This window comes from Seriola lalandi, unplaced genomic scaffold (assembly GCF_002814215.2).
Source record: "Seriola lalandi dorsalis isolate HSWRI2012SDOR001 ecotype SW California unplaced genomic scaffold, Sedor1 jcf7180002054585, whole genome shotgun sequence".
Classification (NCBI taxonomy): domain Eukaryota; kingdom Metazoa; phylum Chordata; class Actinopteri; order Carangiformes; family Carangidae; genus Seriola; species Seriola lalandi.
This window is the reverse complement of record NW_019525138.1, coordinates 4,460,747-4,479,138: the sequence shown is the minus strand read 5'-3', so window position 1 is coordinate 4,479,138 and position 18,392 is coordinate 4,460,747. Positions and strand designations below refer to the sequence as shown.

The 18,392-nt window shown below is 38.5% G+C and overlaps 1 protein-coding gene across 4 annotated transcripts; it reads left to right on the top strand.

The window, feature by feature from the left end:
* Positions 1-666: 666 nt before the first annotated feature.
* Positions 667-17,273, top strand: grnb (granulin b). 4 transcript variants are annotated; one of them, XM_023418879.2, is made up of 19 exons: positions 667-808; positions 1,100-1,182; positions 3,354-3,494; positions 4,568-4,708; positions 5,224-5,337; positions 6,280-6,421; positions 6,602-6,729; positions 6,887-7,016; positions 7,102-7,229; positions 7,389-7,518; positions 7,640-7,731; positions 8,411-8,561; positions 9,595-9,692; positions 10,466-10,699; positions 12,012-12,248; positions 12,909-13,163; positions 13,244-13,477; positions 14,557-14,811; positions 16,224-17,273. In XM_023418879.2, exons 2-19 carry the CDS (start codon positions 1,180-1,182, stop codon positions 16,368-16,370), a joined length of 2,760 nt encoding a protein of 919 aa, XP_023274647.1. In that variant the 5' UTR covers positions 667-808; positions 1,100-1,179; the 3' UTR covers positions 16,371-17,273. The 4 variants fall into 4 exon arrangements, with proteins under 4 accessions (XP_023274647.1, XP_023274646.1, XP_087033446.1 ...); XM_023418878.2 differs by having other exon boundaries at positions 5,221-5,337; XM_087177320.1 differs by lacking the exons at positions 7,102-7,229; positions 7,389-7,518.
* The last annotated feature ends 1,119 nt before the right edge of the window (positions 17,274-18,392 follow it).

Genomic DNA, 18,392 nt, shown 5'->3' with positions numbered 1-18,392 from the left:
GCCATACTTAAGCACTTATTGTAAACTAAACCAAAGCTGACATTCCTTGCAATTTCCCATCAATACTTTTTTAAACTATCCTTTCAAAGTAGCTTCCCTAACACTAGTGATCATTTTGGGGGCTGTAACTTGTGGTGCTGTTGTTGACCTGCACTGCATTATGTTGACAGGTGTTCCTATTATTCTGTCCACTCCTTTCAAAACAAAGAGGGAGACACACCTCTTTGTATAATGTGGTGCAGTTCAACAGCAGTACAGACTATATCCTCCAAAATGAACATAAACAACTCTTTAACACAGTTTAAACAAAAACTGGAGGAGGATTTATTGAAGGACTGTTGTAGCAGACTGCATTGGTACTAAACAATTACACAAACACATACATGAACAGACTCACAGTATTTCTACACTGTGGTATTAACAGTTTTACTTTGGAATGGGTACTTCCATTTATTTACATTGGAACATTTATAATCAGACATATCAGCTCTTTAAAAAAAAGAAACAGATTAAAATAATTCTACGAACAGAAGAAAAATAATAATAAAAAAAATGAACAAATATAAATTTTCACATTTTCATCACATTTTCACTTCTGCATTAATATCCAGTACGCTGGGTAATGTGCCTTTAAAACACACACATCACCCTCTTCCACACTGCACAGTCACAGTCACATGAGGCTGCGTGTGTCATGTGATTGCTGAATTGTGAATCAAAAAATAGCTTCAGTCAGTCCTGGATATTAGGAAACTGCTTTAAATACGACACATATGTGACAGTCTGGACTTCATGCTGAAACCACCAGGTGAGAAACACGCTTCAGTTTCACAGAGGGAAAAAATAACATCCGTATAAAAGTCATTCAAACGCGTTAGCTTTACCGTTAGCCACCACCTAGCCTGCTAAGCTAATTTGACTTGTTTTGCTGTGGACTAGCTGGTTACGGTTTGTTTTGTCTTGCGACATGTTTTTGCAAACTTTTATATAGGAAGTATTATATTTATTATATATATATTATATATATATTATAGTATCGCTCAGTGTTTTCCTAGATTATCGTTGACTAATGGTGTTTTTTTGTTGCTTTGTTGTGTAGGCTGTACAAGGAGTATGCAGTGCAGTGCTCAACGTTAATAACAACTGAACTCTGCCTCTGACTCAAGTCATCTGATAAAAATGGTAAAGTAGACTGACAACAGGTGATGCAAATTAACGAAATACGCCTAAACAAGTACTGCACTTAGGTATAAATACTAAACTTTAGTATATCCATTTTATATTACTTTCTATTTCTGCTGCGCTACTTTAAAGAGGAAGATATTGTATGTTTTACTCCACTACGTTCATCTTGACAGCTATAGTTAGTTTACAAATTGAGATTTTTACATAGGAAAAAAAGCATACAGTATATAATAAGATGCTTTGTTATGGTTAATGCATCAGTTGATTGACAAAAAATAATAATAACTCAAATTTCAAGTTATGCCATAGATAGATAGATTCAGAAGGTAAACAAATAAACAGACTGAAGACAGGCCCATAGCTATACTATGTGCTAAATTTTACTATATTTCAAAAAACAGACTATAAGAAATGCCTGAAAAATTTAAACCAAATCAGAATCTGATTTCTTGCCAAGTAGGTCTTCAACATACAAGGAATTTGGTGGCTTTGGTGTGTTGGTGCATAACAATAAGCAAAATAAGAAAAGAAATATAAACAAAGATAAAACAAGCAAGCAACTACTGAAGGACTTTGAAGGACTCAGAACTTAGTTGTTTTCTTTTAACCTCTCTGAATCATCTCAAGACCCCTCAGATTCATCTTGTGATCCTTTGTAGGGGCCCGACTCCTAGGTTGAGAACCATTGGACTAAACTAAAAAACTGCATGGTAGTTAAAACTAGCTCCAGCAGTAAAATGCTGAGGAAGCATTGCTGACTCAGGATAAACAATCTGAGTCATACATAATGATACAGTAGATCAGTCACATGAGCCATTTCACTGCCAAACCAGTACTTTTACTTTGACACTTTATAATGCTTCTCTACCTTTACTTAAGTTAATACACCCCTGTGTGTGTGTGTGTGTGTGTGTGTGTGTGTGTGTGTGTGTGTGTGTGTGTGTGTGTGTGTGTATGTGTATGTACTTGCTGATTCTTCAGTGGATCATTTTCAAAGATAATCAACTCTTAACGGCATGAATTGACCCCTAAGTTAAAAAAAAAAAGTGTTGCAAGTTTTAGTTCCTGTTACGTGATGATATGAACATCATACTTTAACTTAACTTTTAACAATCTAAAGGAAGTCATTTTGCTCTTAGACTTGTAGAGATCCTTTACTTCTTTGCACATCCTCATATATGACTATACACTGATATATACAGACATACTCACATATATGTGTTTGTGTGTGTGTAAAAAAATTTATTTGTTGTCACCAAGGGAACATGTACAAGATGTAGTGCAACACATGTGCTGTAGTAGGGAGGGAGTATAAATTATATGTGCATTACTATCTGTTTGTCATTGTTTTTATTGCCCATAATACATGTGTGTTATATATCATTACTTTACTGTCGTATCTGTTCACACATCCTCAGGCTTTAAAACTCAGACCATCATGGTGCAGTGCAGTTCAACCATGCAGTCCACTTATTGCAATAGAACAAACGTAGCAGTTGCCGCAACTCGAGAGTTTAATAGTTCTCTGGATGAAATGTTTCTACTTCTGCTCTACTACATTTCAGAGACAAATACAGAACAACTGCATCATCTCGACAACTTTACTTCCTTTACAAATTAAGACTTTTACATACAAAACATGTGTATAATATGATGCTTTGTTTTCCAAATTGACAGAAAATTAATTGAAAACCATTTTGATCATTTATCAAGTAATTTTCATGCAAAAATTACAAACGTTGTTGGATTCATATTAATTGATGAGGAAAATAATCAAGAGTGCTACAAAAACTCTAATAGTAGACCAGTATGTTATTTAAACCTTATGCATAGTGACTTTTGGTGTTGTGTTATGGCCGTTGACAGCATGAAGTGCTAAACATACATAAAAGGGACATGACCTTTACAGCAAGGATCTGGGTTTGAGTGTGGAAATCCAGTTTATCAGTTGGAATGCTTGCTGAGCTGCTGCACACACAGTCCTCATCTGTGTTTTCCATCTCCACACTGATTTCATTGGTTTCTCACAAGCAGAAAGAAACATAGAAACCAACATAATAAGATGGAATTTGTGGACTGTAATTCAGGATTTTTTTAGTATATATTGTCAGACCACATTTCATCACGCTACGCCGCTCACAGCAGTCTCCTCTCTGTTTGGTGTTCAGGCGCTGCAGATGGGGATCCTGTGTCTGGCTCTGCTGGGCCTCAGCACAGCGCTGGTCTGTCCTGATGGAGGCATGTGTGAGGACAAAAACACCTGCTGCAAGGACACTGTTGGAGGATATGGATGCTGTCCTCTACCACGTGTGAGTTAACGTATGGTTATGTGATTTCTTTAAATTAAACTGTGATGCTTATTGCTGGACTTGCTGCTGATAGATGCAAGTTCAAATGACTTGTTTGCCACTTGCATGAGTACAAGCACAATTAAGTTCTTCTTATTCAATTACACAGTGGCGGACAAAGTGCTGAGATCTTTTATTAAAGAAAAGTTATCATTGCATCATGTAAAATATTCCATGACCTGCTTTCAGAATAAAAGTATTATCAGAAAAAAATGTTTTCTTTATGTTTTTTTAAAGTAAAAATACTCATGCAGCAGACCAGCTCCTGTCAGTGTTATATTATTGGATTTAAGGCTGAAACTAATAATCATTTTTATTATTGATTACTGTGTTTGTTATTTTCTTGATTAATTGTTTACTCATTGTGTAAACAATATTTAAATTTTTAAAAAATGTCCAGAGAAGCAGAGACAATGGAGTCAAAGCGATTTATTAATCATCAGAATAGTTTTCCTATAGATCCAATAATTGATTAGCTTGATCAACTGATGGTCAGAGCTCTAATTGGATTATAAATAGTGGTGCATACTTGCACTCAGGTCAGGTTACAGCAGCCAAACAGCCTGTGTGAGACACTCAGCTTGAGCTTCGCTGCTGCGGTGCATCGTCTAGAGTTTCGGCGTCTCACCCATTTTTCACGCTTGATTTTTCATGTGGTTTTCGGCAAAAGTAGACAGTGAAACAATTTGCTGATGGTCATACTGACATTGTACCAGCAACATTACATTAAACTGACACCTTTCACTATAGTTTCAGTGTCTAGGGGGCAGGGCAGGAGTTTTCTGATGCGCTGACTCAGGCATGTTAGAGATAGAATTTAATAATGTTTGAGCATCTGAAATTTCACCAAGCACTTCTATTATAGATATACCATAACCTGCATGTCAGACGAGATTAATGATGGGTTGGAGGAATTATTATAGTATTTTGAGAATTTACGGTGTGTACACAGTGATCTGTGCTCTGGTGAGTTAACTCTGAACATCATTTTCTGCTGGTTTGTGTTGTGTTCTCTTGTTTGAATCCACCTGTAGGCTGAGTGTTGTTCAGACCACCTCCACTGCTGCTACGAGGGGACGCTGTGTGATCTGGTTCACAAGAAATGTGTTAATAAGACAGTTTCTCTGCCGTGGATGACACGTCTTCCTGCCAAACAGTTCTGGCTCATCCCTCAGGTAATTCTAACAAAGGACATTGTCAAGTCAAAGACATGTTATTTTACTTTTTTATTCTTTGTTTTACTACCTCTCCAATGCTCATTAGATGTTTGTCGACTTTTATACAAGAATTAGCGGTGCATAAAGTTCTGGCAGCAACTTCAACCTCTAGTTATGCAAATGTATTCAGAGAATGTAGCTCAAATAACACATTTGATACATAGACACTATTTTCTGTAGATTGACTGATCATTTCAGCTTTGATGTTCAGTCTAATACTGAAGTGTGCTGTGTAATGAAGACTGTGGTCTCGTTGGGCCACTAGCAGTGCTTAACATTTTTAGTCTGTTCATTTTTAAAGTGTGTGTGGTTTTTCAATACAACAATACCATGTGATATAATGCAGGAAAGGAAGCTTAAATCTGTGTGTTTTTCTCTAATTCCATTTACTAAAAACATTCGTAATCCTGCCGTTGGTGTTTTTTGACTCCTGTCATTGGCATTCATGGGCTGTGATGTTGTGATGGCAGCAGCTCAGCGAGAGAGTGAAGGCAGTCATTTGTCCGGACCAGGAGTCTGAGTGTCCGGATGACACTACTTGCTGCCAGCTTCCTGACGGCTCCTGGGGCTGCTGTCCATTAGCCAAGGTGATATAAATGCTCACCCTCCCACAAATCCACACACATACCCAAAAATAATCACCTAAAACCAGAGGCTCAACACAAACCCCAAGCACTTCACACCAAGAAACACATTACACAGTCCACTAGTCAGCTTCTGATGCCGCTTGTGTGACTCCTCTGTAAAAACACTCTGGTAGATAAACTGTCATTTTGAAGATCTTGTTATTTAAGACTCTAGTTCTCTGGTTATGAGCACTTCATGGGAATTAGAAATGAACAGCTTGTTTGTTTTTAATTAGAATATACTTCTTGTTTCAGAAACTGATCAATAAATTAGCCGCAACAGTAATGGAAATAATGTTTTCATACGTAAATGAATTCCAATTGTTTCTTTGTTTTTGAGCGTCATCAAAACTTAACACTTCCTGATATTTTTCAAATCAAAAGTCTACCAACAAATGGAAGACTGCAAAATTTTTGTTGTGAAAATTCTGGAGAAAGTGTTGAGTTTCATTCATGGCAGCTTCACATCTTTGGTGATTCTTGCTGTACCGATGAATTAGCGATGTGGAAATGTACATTATAAAGAATTTAACAACACAATAGCTAAACATAGAGGAAGATTTAAGTTTTTTTTAACTGGAGAACAGGGTAAATTAGAAATAAAATTAAAGACCCTGTTTGTACAGAGGTTTTTGATTTGTTCATGTCCAAATTGTACAGTTTATTGATCCTGGTAAACTAAAATCCATATATTTATAAATGTTATGTTTATATGGTGATTTTATTTTTATAAGAAAGCAGTTATGGTTGGCTTGTCATACATTTATAATCCTTTCCCGCTATCAGCATCAGTGCTGCCGATCCCGTCTGCTTTACTTTGTACTTTTCCATCATCTGCAGGAAACTGTGTCCTCGGCTGAAGGGTGTCTCTGACTGTCAGAATGTATTCTCTTCTCTCTGCAGGCTGTGTGTTGTGAGGATAAGCGCCACTGTTGCCCTGAGGGAACAAAGTGTGATCTTGTTCACTCAAAGTGTGTCTCTGCCTCTCTGGAGTCCATCCCCATGCTGGAGAAGCTTCCTGCCAGAAAGAGGAAGAATAATGCAGGTGGGGAATTACTACTATTAAATAAACACCTTCAGACAAGCCATCCAATGGCCAAAGATCAACTTAAAAACTGTAATGTGAAACAGACATCTTGTAAATGAAGAAAAAAAGTCTCACTGATATTAATCTTTTTCTCCACAGTTATACTGCACTAATAACGAATGAATATGTTTTTCTCAGGTCTTTATGGTTCTACAGCTCCGACTGTCGGTTCAGTGTCGTGTCCTGATGGGAAAAGCAACTGTCCAAATGGTACCTCCTGTTGCCTGTCACCCAAGGGAGACTACAACTGCTGCTTTTACCCAGATGTATGTATGACTGGTACAAATACACAAGAGCTGAAAGTACTACTCGATTAAGCAGTTAGTCGGTTGTCAGAAAATGACTCAATACTTTTGATAAGTCGTTATTTCTGAAAGTCAAGCCACATATTTACATGTAATTTGATACTTTGATCATGTGCAGGCCGTATGCTGCAGCGACCATATCCACTGTTGCCCCAGCAACACAACATGTGACTTGGAGCTTGAGATCTGCAGGTCTGGTCAGATCCATGTGCCGCTGATGAAGAAGATTCCTTCTATGCCCAACAACAGTAAGCCACTCACATCCATCTTTTTCTCCACAGTTATACGCAGATGATGCTGCACTAATAACGAATGAATATGTTTCTTTTTCAGGTCTTTATGGTTCTCCAGCTCTGACTGTCGGTTCAGTGACGTGTCCTGGTGGGAAAAAGAGCTGTCCAGATGGTACCTCCTGTTGCCTGTCACCCAGTGGAGACTACAACTGCTGCTTTTACCCAGATGTATGTATGACTCTGGTGCAAATACACAAGAACTGAAAGTACTACTCAATTAAGCAGTTAGTCGGTTGTCAGAAAATGACTCAATACTTTTGATAAGTCGTTATTTCTGAAAGTCAAGCCACATATTTACATGTAATTTGATACTTTGATCATGTGCAGGCCGTATGCTGCAGCGACCATATCCACTGTTGCCCCAGCAACACAACATGTGACTTGGAGCTTGAGATCTGCAGGTCTGGTCAGATCCATGTGCCGCTGATGAAGAAGATTCCTTCTCTACCCAACGACAGTAAGCATCCATTACTTATCATCTTGTTTAAAGTAGATTTAATAAAATTCTTTTTGTTTTCAAGTTGGAAAAGAAACAAGTATTGATCATTGATCCCTGTTCTTACCTCACTTTCTGTCAGTTGATTGTCCAGACAAGAAGTCAGCCTGTCCTGATGAAACCACATGCTGCCAGATGGCCAACAGCTCCTATGGCTGCTGTCCAATGCCTTATGTGAGTAATTGCCAGTTTATGGTTCTCTGAGAACAAGTTCTTAAGATCTACTAAATTAAATGTGTTCATAGTTGTTCCGGATGGACACATTGGAAGGCATCCTTTAATTTGACTAAAGATTAAAAGAACACAGATAAAAAATCTTCTCAAAAACGGCATTTGTTGGGTATTATTTTTTAAATTTATTAATTTTATAAATGTATTGATTATTCAATTTATTTATTATTTTAAAAAATAAGTTTAGAAATACAAATAAAGCACAAAAATAAGAATAATAACATTAAAACAAACATTAAAAAAAGAAAGAAAAACCGTTCTACATTGATAACATTATCCAATTAACAGTAAACTTAATCCCAAAAGTTTTGAAAATGAAATTGAACTATGTCATGTTTAAGATATTTTTATGACAACGCTGTCTCCACAGTTCACTCAGTTCTATACCTGAAAATGATCAAACTCAAGCATTAAATAATTTAAGCAAATACACATTGCATTAATATGAAAGTTGAACATTAGAGGGAACATTTCCATTTACTTACCAGTCATTAGTGTCAGATTCTGAGTTTACCTGTTGGCTCTGCACATGAATAGATTGCTGAAGTGATAGTTCAGAGGAATTCAGCCTCAATACAGAATATACTGACCCTGAATGAGTTACTTTCCTCTCTTTGTCAAGGCTGTCTGTTGCTCAGATCACATCCACTGCTGCCCTGAAGGCACAGAGTGTGACCTAATCCACAGCACCTGTGTGTCAGCCCGGGGAGACGTCACCATGGCCTCCAAGATCCCCACTGCTGTGACAGAGGTGGTGGCAGCACAGAGCAAAGGTGAGAGTGGAGCAGTTAAAACCAGGAAGACACTGAATTGGTCTCCCCCTGACTGATCTCAGAATCAGCAGTTTGAGGGGGGTCATGACACCTGGTTAAATGCCTGAATGATGAACGATCTGGCTCACGGACAATCAGTCAGCCATATATATGGAAGCATACTTCCTTAAATGGTGTTAAGAACTCTCCTGAGTACTGTATGACAAAGTCCTCTGGGTTTACTGTAGCTGTGTGGGCTCACAGCTGAGACCGATCAGTACCACAAACATACAGACTCAACTTGACTCGGCTGCTCGCTTCCACCACCTACCACTATTGGACAGCAGACTTGAAGCTTGTTAGTGGATATTACTCCAGGTTGCTGCTGCTTGTGACTTTCAAGAGTATTGCTGCTGCAGTTCGCAGTTAATTTACAAAACTTTGTGTCAATAACTATTTTTCATGTTGATTTAAATACTTCAATCATCTCCAGGTCATTTCTTATTTCTACTGTAAATACTCAGAACGTTCTGAGTATTTACAGTATATATATATATACACATATACATACACACAGGAATAATAACACCTGAATATCCTAGCACCACTGTCGTCTTGACTGAGACTGTTCTGTGATTCAAAACTGACCTTTACTTTCTGTTCAGAATTGCACCAAGAAACAACTTCTTTTTTTTTCTTTTTTTTTTGTGAGTGTTGTTAGGGACACAGACATCTTAACTTTATTTGGAATTGTTCATTAACAAAACCAACTGATGATTCCATGTTGACGTTCACTGTGAGCTTAGCATCGTGGCGATCATCGATCGACCCAAAGATATTCAGTTTACAATGATATGAATCAGAGAAAAGAAGCAAATCATAGAACCCTGAACAGTTGAATGTTTGACATTTTTGTTTTTTAATGATTTAGGTATATTATCAAAGATTGGTCTCTGTTAGTTCAGTTTCACCACAAAATCTCTAATGAAATTGTATTTAAATGAGTGAAGTTTGGTTATGTTGACACTGATAAAAGTTTGTGTTTATCTTTCAGTCGGTGCTGTTCCGTGTAATGACTCTGTGGCCTGCGCTGACGGAAGCACCTGCTGTAAATCGCTAGAGGGAGAATGGGTCTGTTGTCCTTTACCGAAGGTATCAAGGCTCACAGTGTTTGACTCTGCAGAGCTGCACAGGGGTGCTCAACACATGTCCTGACTCTTTAGACTATAATTCATCTGTTGTCTGCAGAGCTTTGTCCTTTAGCTGTCAGTGATGCTGAAAAATCACCAGAGAGAAAAAGAAGCAGAAAATGATGAAAATAACACTTTGCCAACTGTTAAACATGGTTGTGTAAATATCCTGCCTTGGGCACACAGGAAATGCTGCACAAATACAGGAAAAATGGTTTCCACTAAATATCAGCCATTTCTGGATGCAGATTTCCTGGTTGGTTGGTTGGTTGGTTGGCTGACATCTACAACAAGAATGATGATCCAAAGCAAACCTCAAAATCCCCTGTGAACCACTTCAAGAAACACAGGCTGAAGCTTTTTGAACACCCCGCCCTCTCCTGACCTGAACATTTGAAAATCTGTGGGTAGATCTGAAATCTGCTGTGCGAGCAGATTTCAGATCATACTAAAATATCTCAGAACCTGAAAAGATCTGCAGGAAGAGGCTGAAAATTCAAAAACAGAAAGTCTCTAGAGTGTTTGCAAGCAGTGATATCTGACTACTGATTTAGTGGGGAGGCTAAACCTGTGCACAGTTACTGGTAGCTTTTCAAAATGAACAGTAACAGTACATCAACATTTAAGGAAAGGCTCATTTTAATGTCTGTTTGCTGCAGGAGTTGTATTTCACAGAATGTAATGCTGATGATTGTAGATCCTTACTCCAGCCTGTTTGCTTCACCTTCCCTGAAGGCTGTGTGCTGTGAGGACCACCTGCACTGCTGTCCCCATGGCACCGTTTGTAACCTGGCAGCGTCCACGTGTGACGATCCCGCGGGCAGCGCTGTAACGCCCTGGCTCAGCAAAGTGCCCGTCTTCCCCTTGCTGACCGACAACAGCAAGTGCGACAGATCCACGTCGTGCCCTGGAAAATCCACCTGCTGCAAGACGGCAAGTGGAGACTGGGCCTGCTGTCCTCTGCCTCAGGTGATATATAAGGACAGAGTGAGGACAGTGTTGAGGTCAAACCACACAGACACAGAGGCATTTAAAATCTTTCTTACACTGAAAATATGCATAACATAACATAACTTTTGGCAGTTTATTAGGAACACCTGGCTAAAACTAAAGCATTCCTGCAATAAATCCTCCGTCATGACATTTATAATGTTCAGAGAGATGTTGATTCATCTGTATGATCATTTTGGCTTCAGTTTCACTATGAGCTCTCTGGTTTCACTATAATCATATAGAGCGACAGTGAGTGGGGGGGGGGATAAATGAATCCGTAAACAGTTCAGTTTCCTGTAAGTCCAGTATATTTCTGAAATTAGTCCCAGTAACTGACAAATATGGAAAAAGTTAAAAATGCATGATTTATCAATTGTTTGCAAATGGCCACTCATTTACAGTGTATAGATTTTGTAATTGTGAAAAGATTCTTGTAGTTAACATTTTCATCGAAACAAATCAACATGATGATAAATGTGCAACTTAAACCATCATACAACTGCTACAGTAATAAAACTAAAGTTTAAGCCTAAACAAAAAAAAATGCAAATACATTCTACAATATTATAATAAATGGAAATTAGACAAAAAAAACAAATTTTCCTCTTTTTAAAAGTAATAAAGTAAGTAAATCTTATTTTTATAGTTTAGTTTTACTTTGTTTTTATTTTATTTTGTTCTATTTATTTGTTTTTATTTACATGTTTGCTCTTTTTATGTATTTGTACTCTGTGCTCTCACATTTGTTCATTTTCTGATTTTTTGTCTTCTCATGTCTGTAAAGCAGTTTGTGAACTTATTTTGCTACATACATTTTTATTTTATTTTATTTTATAGCTCTTTTAACCATTCTTAAAATAAGGTCCCATTTAAAACCAATACTTTCGAAGCTTTTAGTGCATCCACTTGCATATAAAACAATCATTTTCTTACACTTTTCATTCCGATACTATATAGGAAATAAAATATTAGTCACATTTTAAAAAGAGCATGAAAACAAAAGGAGATTGTAAATGGTCAATGACCTGCACTTATATAGAGCTTTTTCTAGTCTTAGAGACCACTCAAAGTGCTTTACAGTACTTGCAACAATCACCCTTTCACTCACATATTGATACACTGATGGAACAGCGATTGGTGTATGAATATGGATCAAACCACCAACCTTCTGATTAGTGGACGACCTGCTCTACCTCCTGAGCCACATGACAGTATTCAGGCATTTAACAGGGCCTGGTTTTTCAGCTGCTCAGCTTCATGATGTGTGTGTCCTCTGTGTCACCGCCAGGCCGTGTGCTGCGACGATCACCAACACTGCTGCCCTCATGGCACAATCTGCAACCTGGAGGCTGAAACTTGTGACGACCCGTCAGGTTTTTCACCTTCCCTCCCCTGGGTGGAGAAAGTCTCCGCTCTGACCTCTGAGGTTCAGGATGAGAAATGCGACAAGGAGACCATGTGTCCGGGGGGCACCACCTGCTGTAAGAAGAACTCTGGACAGTGGGCCTGCTGCCCCTTACCTAAGGTCAGTTTCTTCTTCTTCACAGTCAAAGGGCTTGTTCAGTGTGTGTGTGTGTGTGAGTGACTGTTGGTCATATGACTGGTGTATTTTGAATCACAGATTGCAGAGGATGTGTTTGTTTGGTGTGTGTTTGGTCCAGTCATGAAGAGGGAGCAGTTATTTCAGACGTCCATGGAAAAAAGTGGATGTTAGATGAGTTACAGATACAGATTTTTTTTTTTTTTTTAAACAAAAATACTCTTTAATTCCTCTTTCTTTGTCGAATACTGAACGGATTATCTTTTGGTTCTTGACTGTTGGTCAGACAAAACAAGACATTTGAAGATGTCACTTTGAATTCTGAAACACTGGGAGAGACATTTCTCACAGGTTTCTGATGTTTGACCAAATAATCAAGAAAATAATTTGTAGATTGATAATGAAAAGACGTTACAATATGATCATGCATTAAATCAAAGAATAACACAGTGCACATCTTAATGATGAGAACAGCTGTGTTTTTTGGATAAAAGGAGAGCAGGAAGATTTCAGTGCTGCATTGCATTCTTTGACTTGTATGTCATCTGTTGGAAGTCTTGTTGCGTAAAATATATAACATGTGTGGGACAGAGATCTGGCATTTACAGTCTGTGTTAAAGAGCCATTCAATCTTCTTCTCTCCAGGCTGTGTGCTGCAACGATCAAGAGCACTGCTGCCCCAAAGGCTACAAGTGTAACGTCGCTGAGCAGACCTGCGACAAGCCCGGACACCTGAGCGTGCCCTGGTTGCTGAAGATCCCGGCCCTGCAGAAGCAGCCCGTTTCCAGCCCAGCTCTGCCGGCCAGGAACATGTGTGACGCCAAGACCAGCTGCCCCAAGGAAACAACCTGCTGCTTCATGGACAGGACCCACAAATGGGGCTGCTGCCCTCTGCCAAAGGTAAGTGAGGTGATCTCTATTAGTTTTCCACCAGTGTGAGGTTGTGAAATAACCACAGAGTTATCGTTGCTGTTCTCCAGGCCGTCTGTTGTAAAGATGGAAACCACTGCTGCCCCAGCGGCCACACCTGTGAGCCTCACCGGTCCTCCTGCTCAAAGGGCCCCCGTGTCATTCCCTGGTTCACCAAAGTGAGCGCTCTGACTGAGCCAGGGTCTGTGTCGGACGTTAAATGTGACGACAAAAGCAGCTGCGCCTCAGGAACGACCTGCTGTAAACTGCCGACGGGAGAGTGGGGCTGCTGCCCGCTGGTCAAGGTCTGTACATCACTGATTCACATTTATGTTAGTTTGAGGAAAGATTGTCAATTTGAGCCTCAGTGATGAAACTGTTGGGTCTTTTAAAATTAAGTGTCTGAAGATAAGATTCAAGAAAGTTCTGTTCTTTTAATTCCTTGAAAACAGCCATATATTTTTATATTTTCTTAAGAATAAGTTGACTAAAGACTATTTTATATAAAATAAATATCAGTAACCAAATTGTTTCACAACATGGTTTTTCAGGGGAATGAAAGTTAGATATTATTTATCATAAAATTAGCATAAAGTTTTACTTTTCAATAACTAAAAACACTCAAAACAAGTGTTTTTTTGTTAAAACCCAACTTGAAAATTAACATCACCTTGTTTTATATATAATCTAAAATCAAACTGACGAACTGGATCGGATCCTAACTTTTAATTATCAAACTAATACTTATCATGCAGAGTTTAGTCTGTGTCATACGCATACAATCGCTCAGACCACATGGATGTACATGACACAAAATATACTGTTGTCAAGAAAAAAACAAAATTATTATATTATATATTATATTGTAAACAAACAACTTTCTGTTCTCCCACAATCTCTAGAAATCAAATCAACAAAAAAAGATTGTTTTCTAAAACACAATTCAAGTTCTTCATAGTCAACAAACCAGAGGAAAAAATAGTCTTTAGAGTCTGTAAATTATCATATAATGAGCAATAAAATATAAAATGAATCTCATAAATCACAAAAGAAACAAAGCCTTTCCTCTTCAGGGACACCATTAAATCTGTCTGTTTCTACAGCTGATGGTAATGATGTAGCTGAATGTAGATATGGACACACACAACTTTGACTTGTGGTTGACTTTTGCTTTGTGTAAAAATATTTTTAATGTGACAATAAGTTGTTTTCCATCCACTAACCTGAGTGGAAATACTGAAAATTCATTAAAAAAAACCTAATTGTAGTCTTGAAATGCAGGTGTAAAACACTTGAGTCACACCACTGTTACTTTGTTTATTATTATAATTATTATTGTTATTATCATTACATGAAACGGATTCTTCTTCTCTCTCCTCTTCAGGCGGTTTGCTGTGCGGACCACGAGCACTGCTGTCCTCAGGGCTACACCTGCAACATGCAAACGGGAACATGTGAGAAGAAGAAGGACGCGCTGGTCCACACCCTCCCTCAGAGCAAAGTGGTACGGTCCGAGCCGAGAGACACGGGGGACGACACGGACGTACCATGCGACAGAACGGGGGAGTTTCGCTGCCCCAAACAAGAAACATGTTGCAAGATGTCCGCCACGGAGTGGGCCTGCTGCCCCTCGCCCAGGGTACGTTCACAATCCAAACTCACACCGACACTTCACACTTTGTTGTAGGGGAATTGGTTTTGTAAGAATTACTGTGATGTAATTTGAAATGTCTCTTCTGGTTTGGTCCTGTTGAACGTGGAGAATGTGACAAGTGAACATTATGTCACATGACCCAAAGAAACTGAAGCCACTTCCTGTTTTCTGCCTTGTTGAACAAGCAGTTTCCCGCTGTTGTCACATGTACTGTTTTATTTTGTTCCACTACTCTTTCGTGTGTCAGAGAGCGACGTGTTCCTCACGCGTCTGCAGGACACTCAGATATGATTTAACTTGACTGTGAAATGAATATTAGATAGATTATACATTAGAAAATCAGCTGACAGAGTCACTACGGACAAGTTACACAGGAATCTGATCTGGATAATGTCACATTAAATCTCTTGTTTACAAATATCACTGATGCAAACAAAGCTTGTGACTGTGTATAAAAACATCCAGGAATCGATCAGTGTTTCTTACATTAGTAGATTATTCAATTATCAAAACAGATTGATCAGCTGATTAATCTTTTTTAGCCATTTTTTAAGCGTAACATACACAATATTTGGATTTTGTGCTGTTAGACAAAATGAGACATTTGAACCATATTAACACCTATTTACTTGAAAAAATAATCGTCAGATTAAACGACAATACTTTGTAGCAGCTGTAGTGCATTTGAATTTAACCGTTTTAACTACCTGCAATGATCAGAGCTTTAAACATGTAAATGAGAAATCTGGTTTTCTTAGACACGCAACCGTCTTCTAATCAGCTTTTTACAGGTGATCAGTGACAAAGACTTTAGACAGGGGAATTATCACCGTGACAACAGAGCGGCACAGTTAAAGGAAAGATCATCACACACTATAGCAATTTAAAAACAATCAAAACCAAAGTCTGACTAAAAGGGAAAGTAAGACAATGTAGTTTCATGACATTGTTTTCACTGCTGAACATTTGACAAATTCAGGAGAGCTGTGCTTTAACTGCACCTTCAGTCTAAATGTGTATCCAACACACACTTTAAAATGTCAGAAAGCCAAGTCTAGAATAACTAACACACTGATTACTGATGTATGTGTTTTTTAAATTTGGTGGTGGACATGTCGTTTTCTTGACCATTAGGATCACAGGTTGTATCTTAAAGCTGGTCAGCAACAGTTTTGAATTGACAGGACATTGATTATTTATCTGTTCATGTAGTCTTACACTTAGTAAAACACACCATGCAACTAATGTGACTGAAACCTGCAGCTTAGGAAAGCACCATCTGACTGGAAGCTGTGAGGTTTAAAAAAATATTAACACCTGCAGTTTCAGCTGATTCTTCAGTTTAAGAATCGAAATCTGCAGCGTCTCAGTAAAACAAATATTTTTTGTTTTGACAGGCAACCTGCTGCTCCGACTCAAAGCACTGCTGCCCTGTGGGATACTCCTGTGACCAGAAGTCTGGAGGCTGCACTCTGAAAACCCAGCTGACCTGGGACACTTTGCTCGCGGACAGAAAGAGAGACTTGGTCCCACGTGGACTCTAATCCCACTGAGGTGCACTGATCTTCTTCATCTTTCAGTCCATAACATCCATCTGCAGCTCGTGTTGTCTGTGGACAATAAGGGCTTTTTTTCCCAACTTCCTGTTTGTTTAGTTGGGTGATGGAAGTGTATTTACCACATAAGTATTTGCGATGGTAGGTGTGGAGGATGTTTAGTGCGAGACAGGAAGAAAAAATAAAAGGGCACGCTGCAGTTATCTCTGGCAATTAAGGGGTTTTAATCAAGTGGAAGCACTTTGGTGGGAGAGTCCTGACTGAAACTTAATGTTGTCATCTCAACAGTGAGCAGGAGTCTTTCATGTTTTGCACCTGGCACAAAATGTATCATCCTCATGCTCATGTCCTGGAAATCAATAGACTACAATGATACAACCATGAAACATAGGCAGGACATACTGCTCAGCTTCACACTGTTAATGTTATTCTATATTTTTCTTATTGTCTACAAACGCTATGAAAAACAGTCCATCTCTGAGTCCTCTCTGGCCAGCCTGTGGCATTCAGCCTTAAGCCCATTTTTTTCTCACTGAGGATGTAATTGATGAAATTCACTGGAAAATACTGGACCCATAAAATAAAGCTTTACCAAATATAGTTATAAAATTATTATTCTGCTTTTTCTGCCAGCAAATATCTGTGGCCTGGGAACTGGGAATCAGCAGCAGGACGGAGTGTGTAGGTCTGAGTCAAACTGAACTAGTGCATGTATATTTTCAGGTTGGAGCTGCATGACACGGGAGTGAGATATATCAGGCTTCTTTCCATGGGACGAGTTGACAATAAGAAAAATACAGAATACCATCAGCCCATTTTTGATTTTGTTTTTATTGGAACTGAGTATTTAACCAGTGCTGTTACATTTCTCATTAAAAAGACTTGAATGTACTTGTCGCCTTATTTTGGGCAAAATTAGCTAAAATTGGTGCATAATGTTTTTTTGTTGTTGTCCCCTCTTTATGTCCCCACTTGTTGAGGAAGCAACACTTCTCTGCTTACTGCGTCATTACATGTGCGCAAGTATGATCCACATACAGAGATGATTTAATTTAGTTGTACAGCTGTGAATTTGGTGTATGTTGATTTTTATTTAATCCTTATTTTTTCTGTGACTTAAAGCACCAGGAGTCGTGTAATTGAAATGCAAAGTACTTGTAGAAATAGTTTCTTACAGTTTAGATCTTTATTTTTCTCTTTATCACAAAAGAGCAATGACAGACCAGACAAATAACTCGTGCCTTCTATAATTTCACTGTAAGAGGTGCCAGTCTGTCGGTGTCCAGTTTCCATTCCATCATTGGAAAAGAATTAGCATGCTTTTATTTTGTGTGTTTGGACAGTTGAGTGAAGACTTCTCCAAACACAGCCAAGAAATAAGAGCCAAGTACATCTTAAGGTCATGAGGGAACAAATTCATGAGGGTATGCTCCATCGGCAGAGAACAAAAAACAGACACTGTTGTGTACTGTTGTTTGGTTTAGGGCTTTTTAACAACTCACAAGGGCATCATTTCCTACCAGGGGATGGAAAATCCTATTTAAATCCTTTTCTTCCCCCATCACTTTTATAGTTCCATGCTGATTATCTTACTGAAATCTCTCTTTAAAAAAAAAAAAACTAATCTGTTTGGCTGCCAAAGTCCAGACAAGAGAAGAGTTGTTCATGTTGGTGGTGGTTGGCACCAGATGGAGTCTGAAGGGAATACCTGCAGACATTGTTCAGGGTGGAGAAACAACTTTACATCCTTTGTTTGATATTTTAATCTGTAAAAAGACACTTCATAGAACATCAGTCATACATAAAGAATAGAAAAAACGCCACATTGTCTGTCATCTATCTTTATAACTTTGAAAAACAAAACGTTGAAATTCAGAGTTCTGAGACCAACCCCACGCCATCGTCTACAGTTTCCAGTATTTTCAGTGATACATATTGAGTCTTTGTTTTTTGTTTTCTAGCTTATGGAGAAAACTTTTCCAACCGCTGAATCCACTCTTCAATATTGTG

What these genes read in the sequence shown, in the direction of transcription:
- grnb (XM_023418878.2), top strand. An exon ending in TCCTTCTATGCCCAACAACA is followed by an intron (nt 7,017 to 7,101) that starts GTAAGCCACTCA and finishes TTTCTTTTTCAG; the next exon opens with GTCTTTATGGTTCTCCAGCT. An exon ending in GCTGCTGCCCGCTGGTCAAG is followed by an intron (nt 13,478 to 14,556) that starts GTCTGTACATCA and finishes TCTCCTCTTCAG; the next exon opens with GCGGTTTGCTGTGCGGACCA.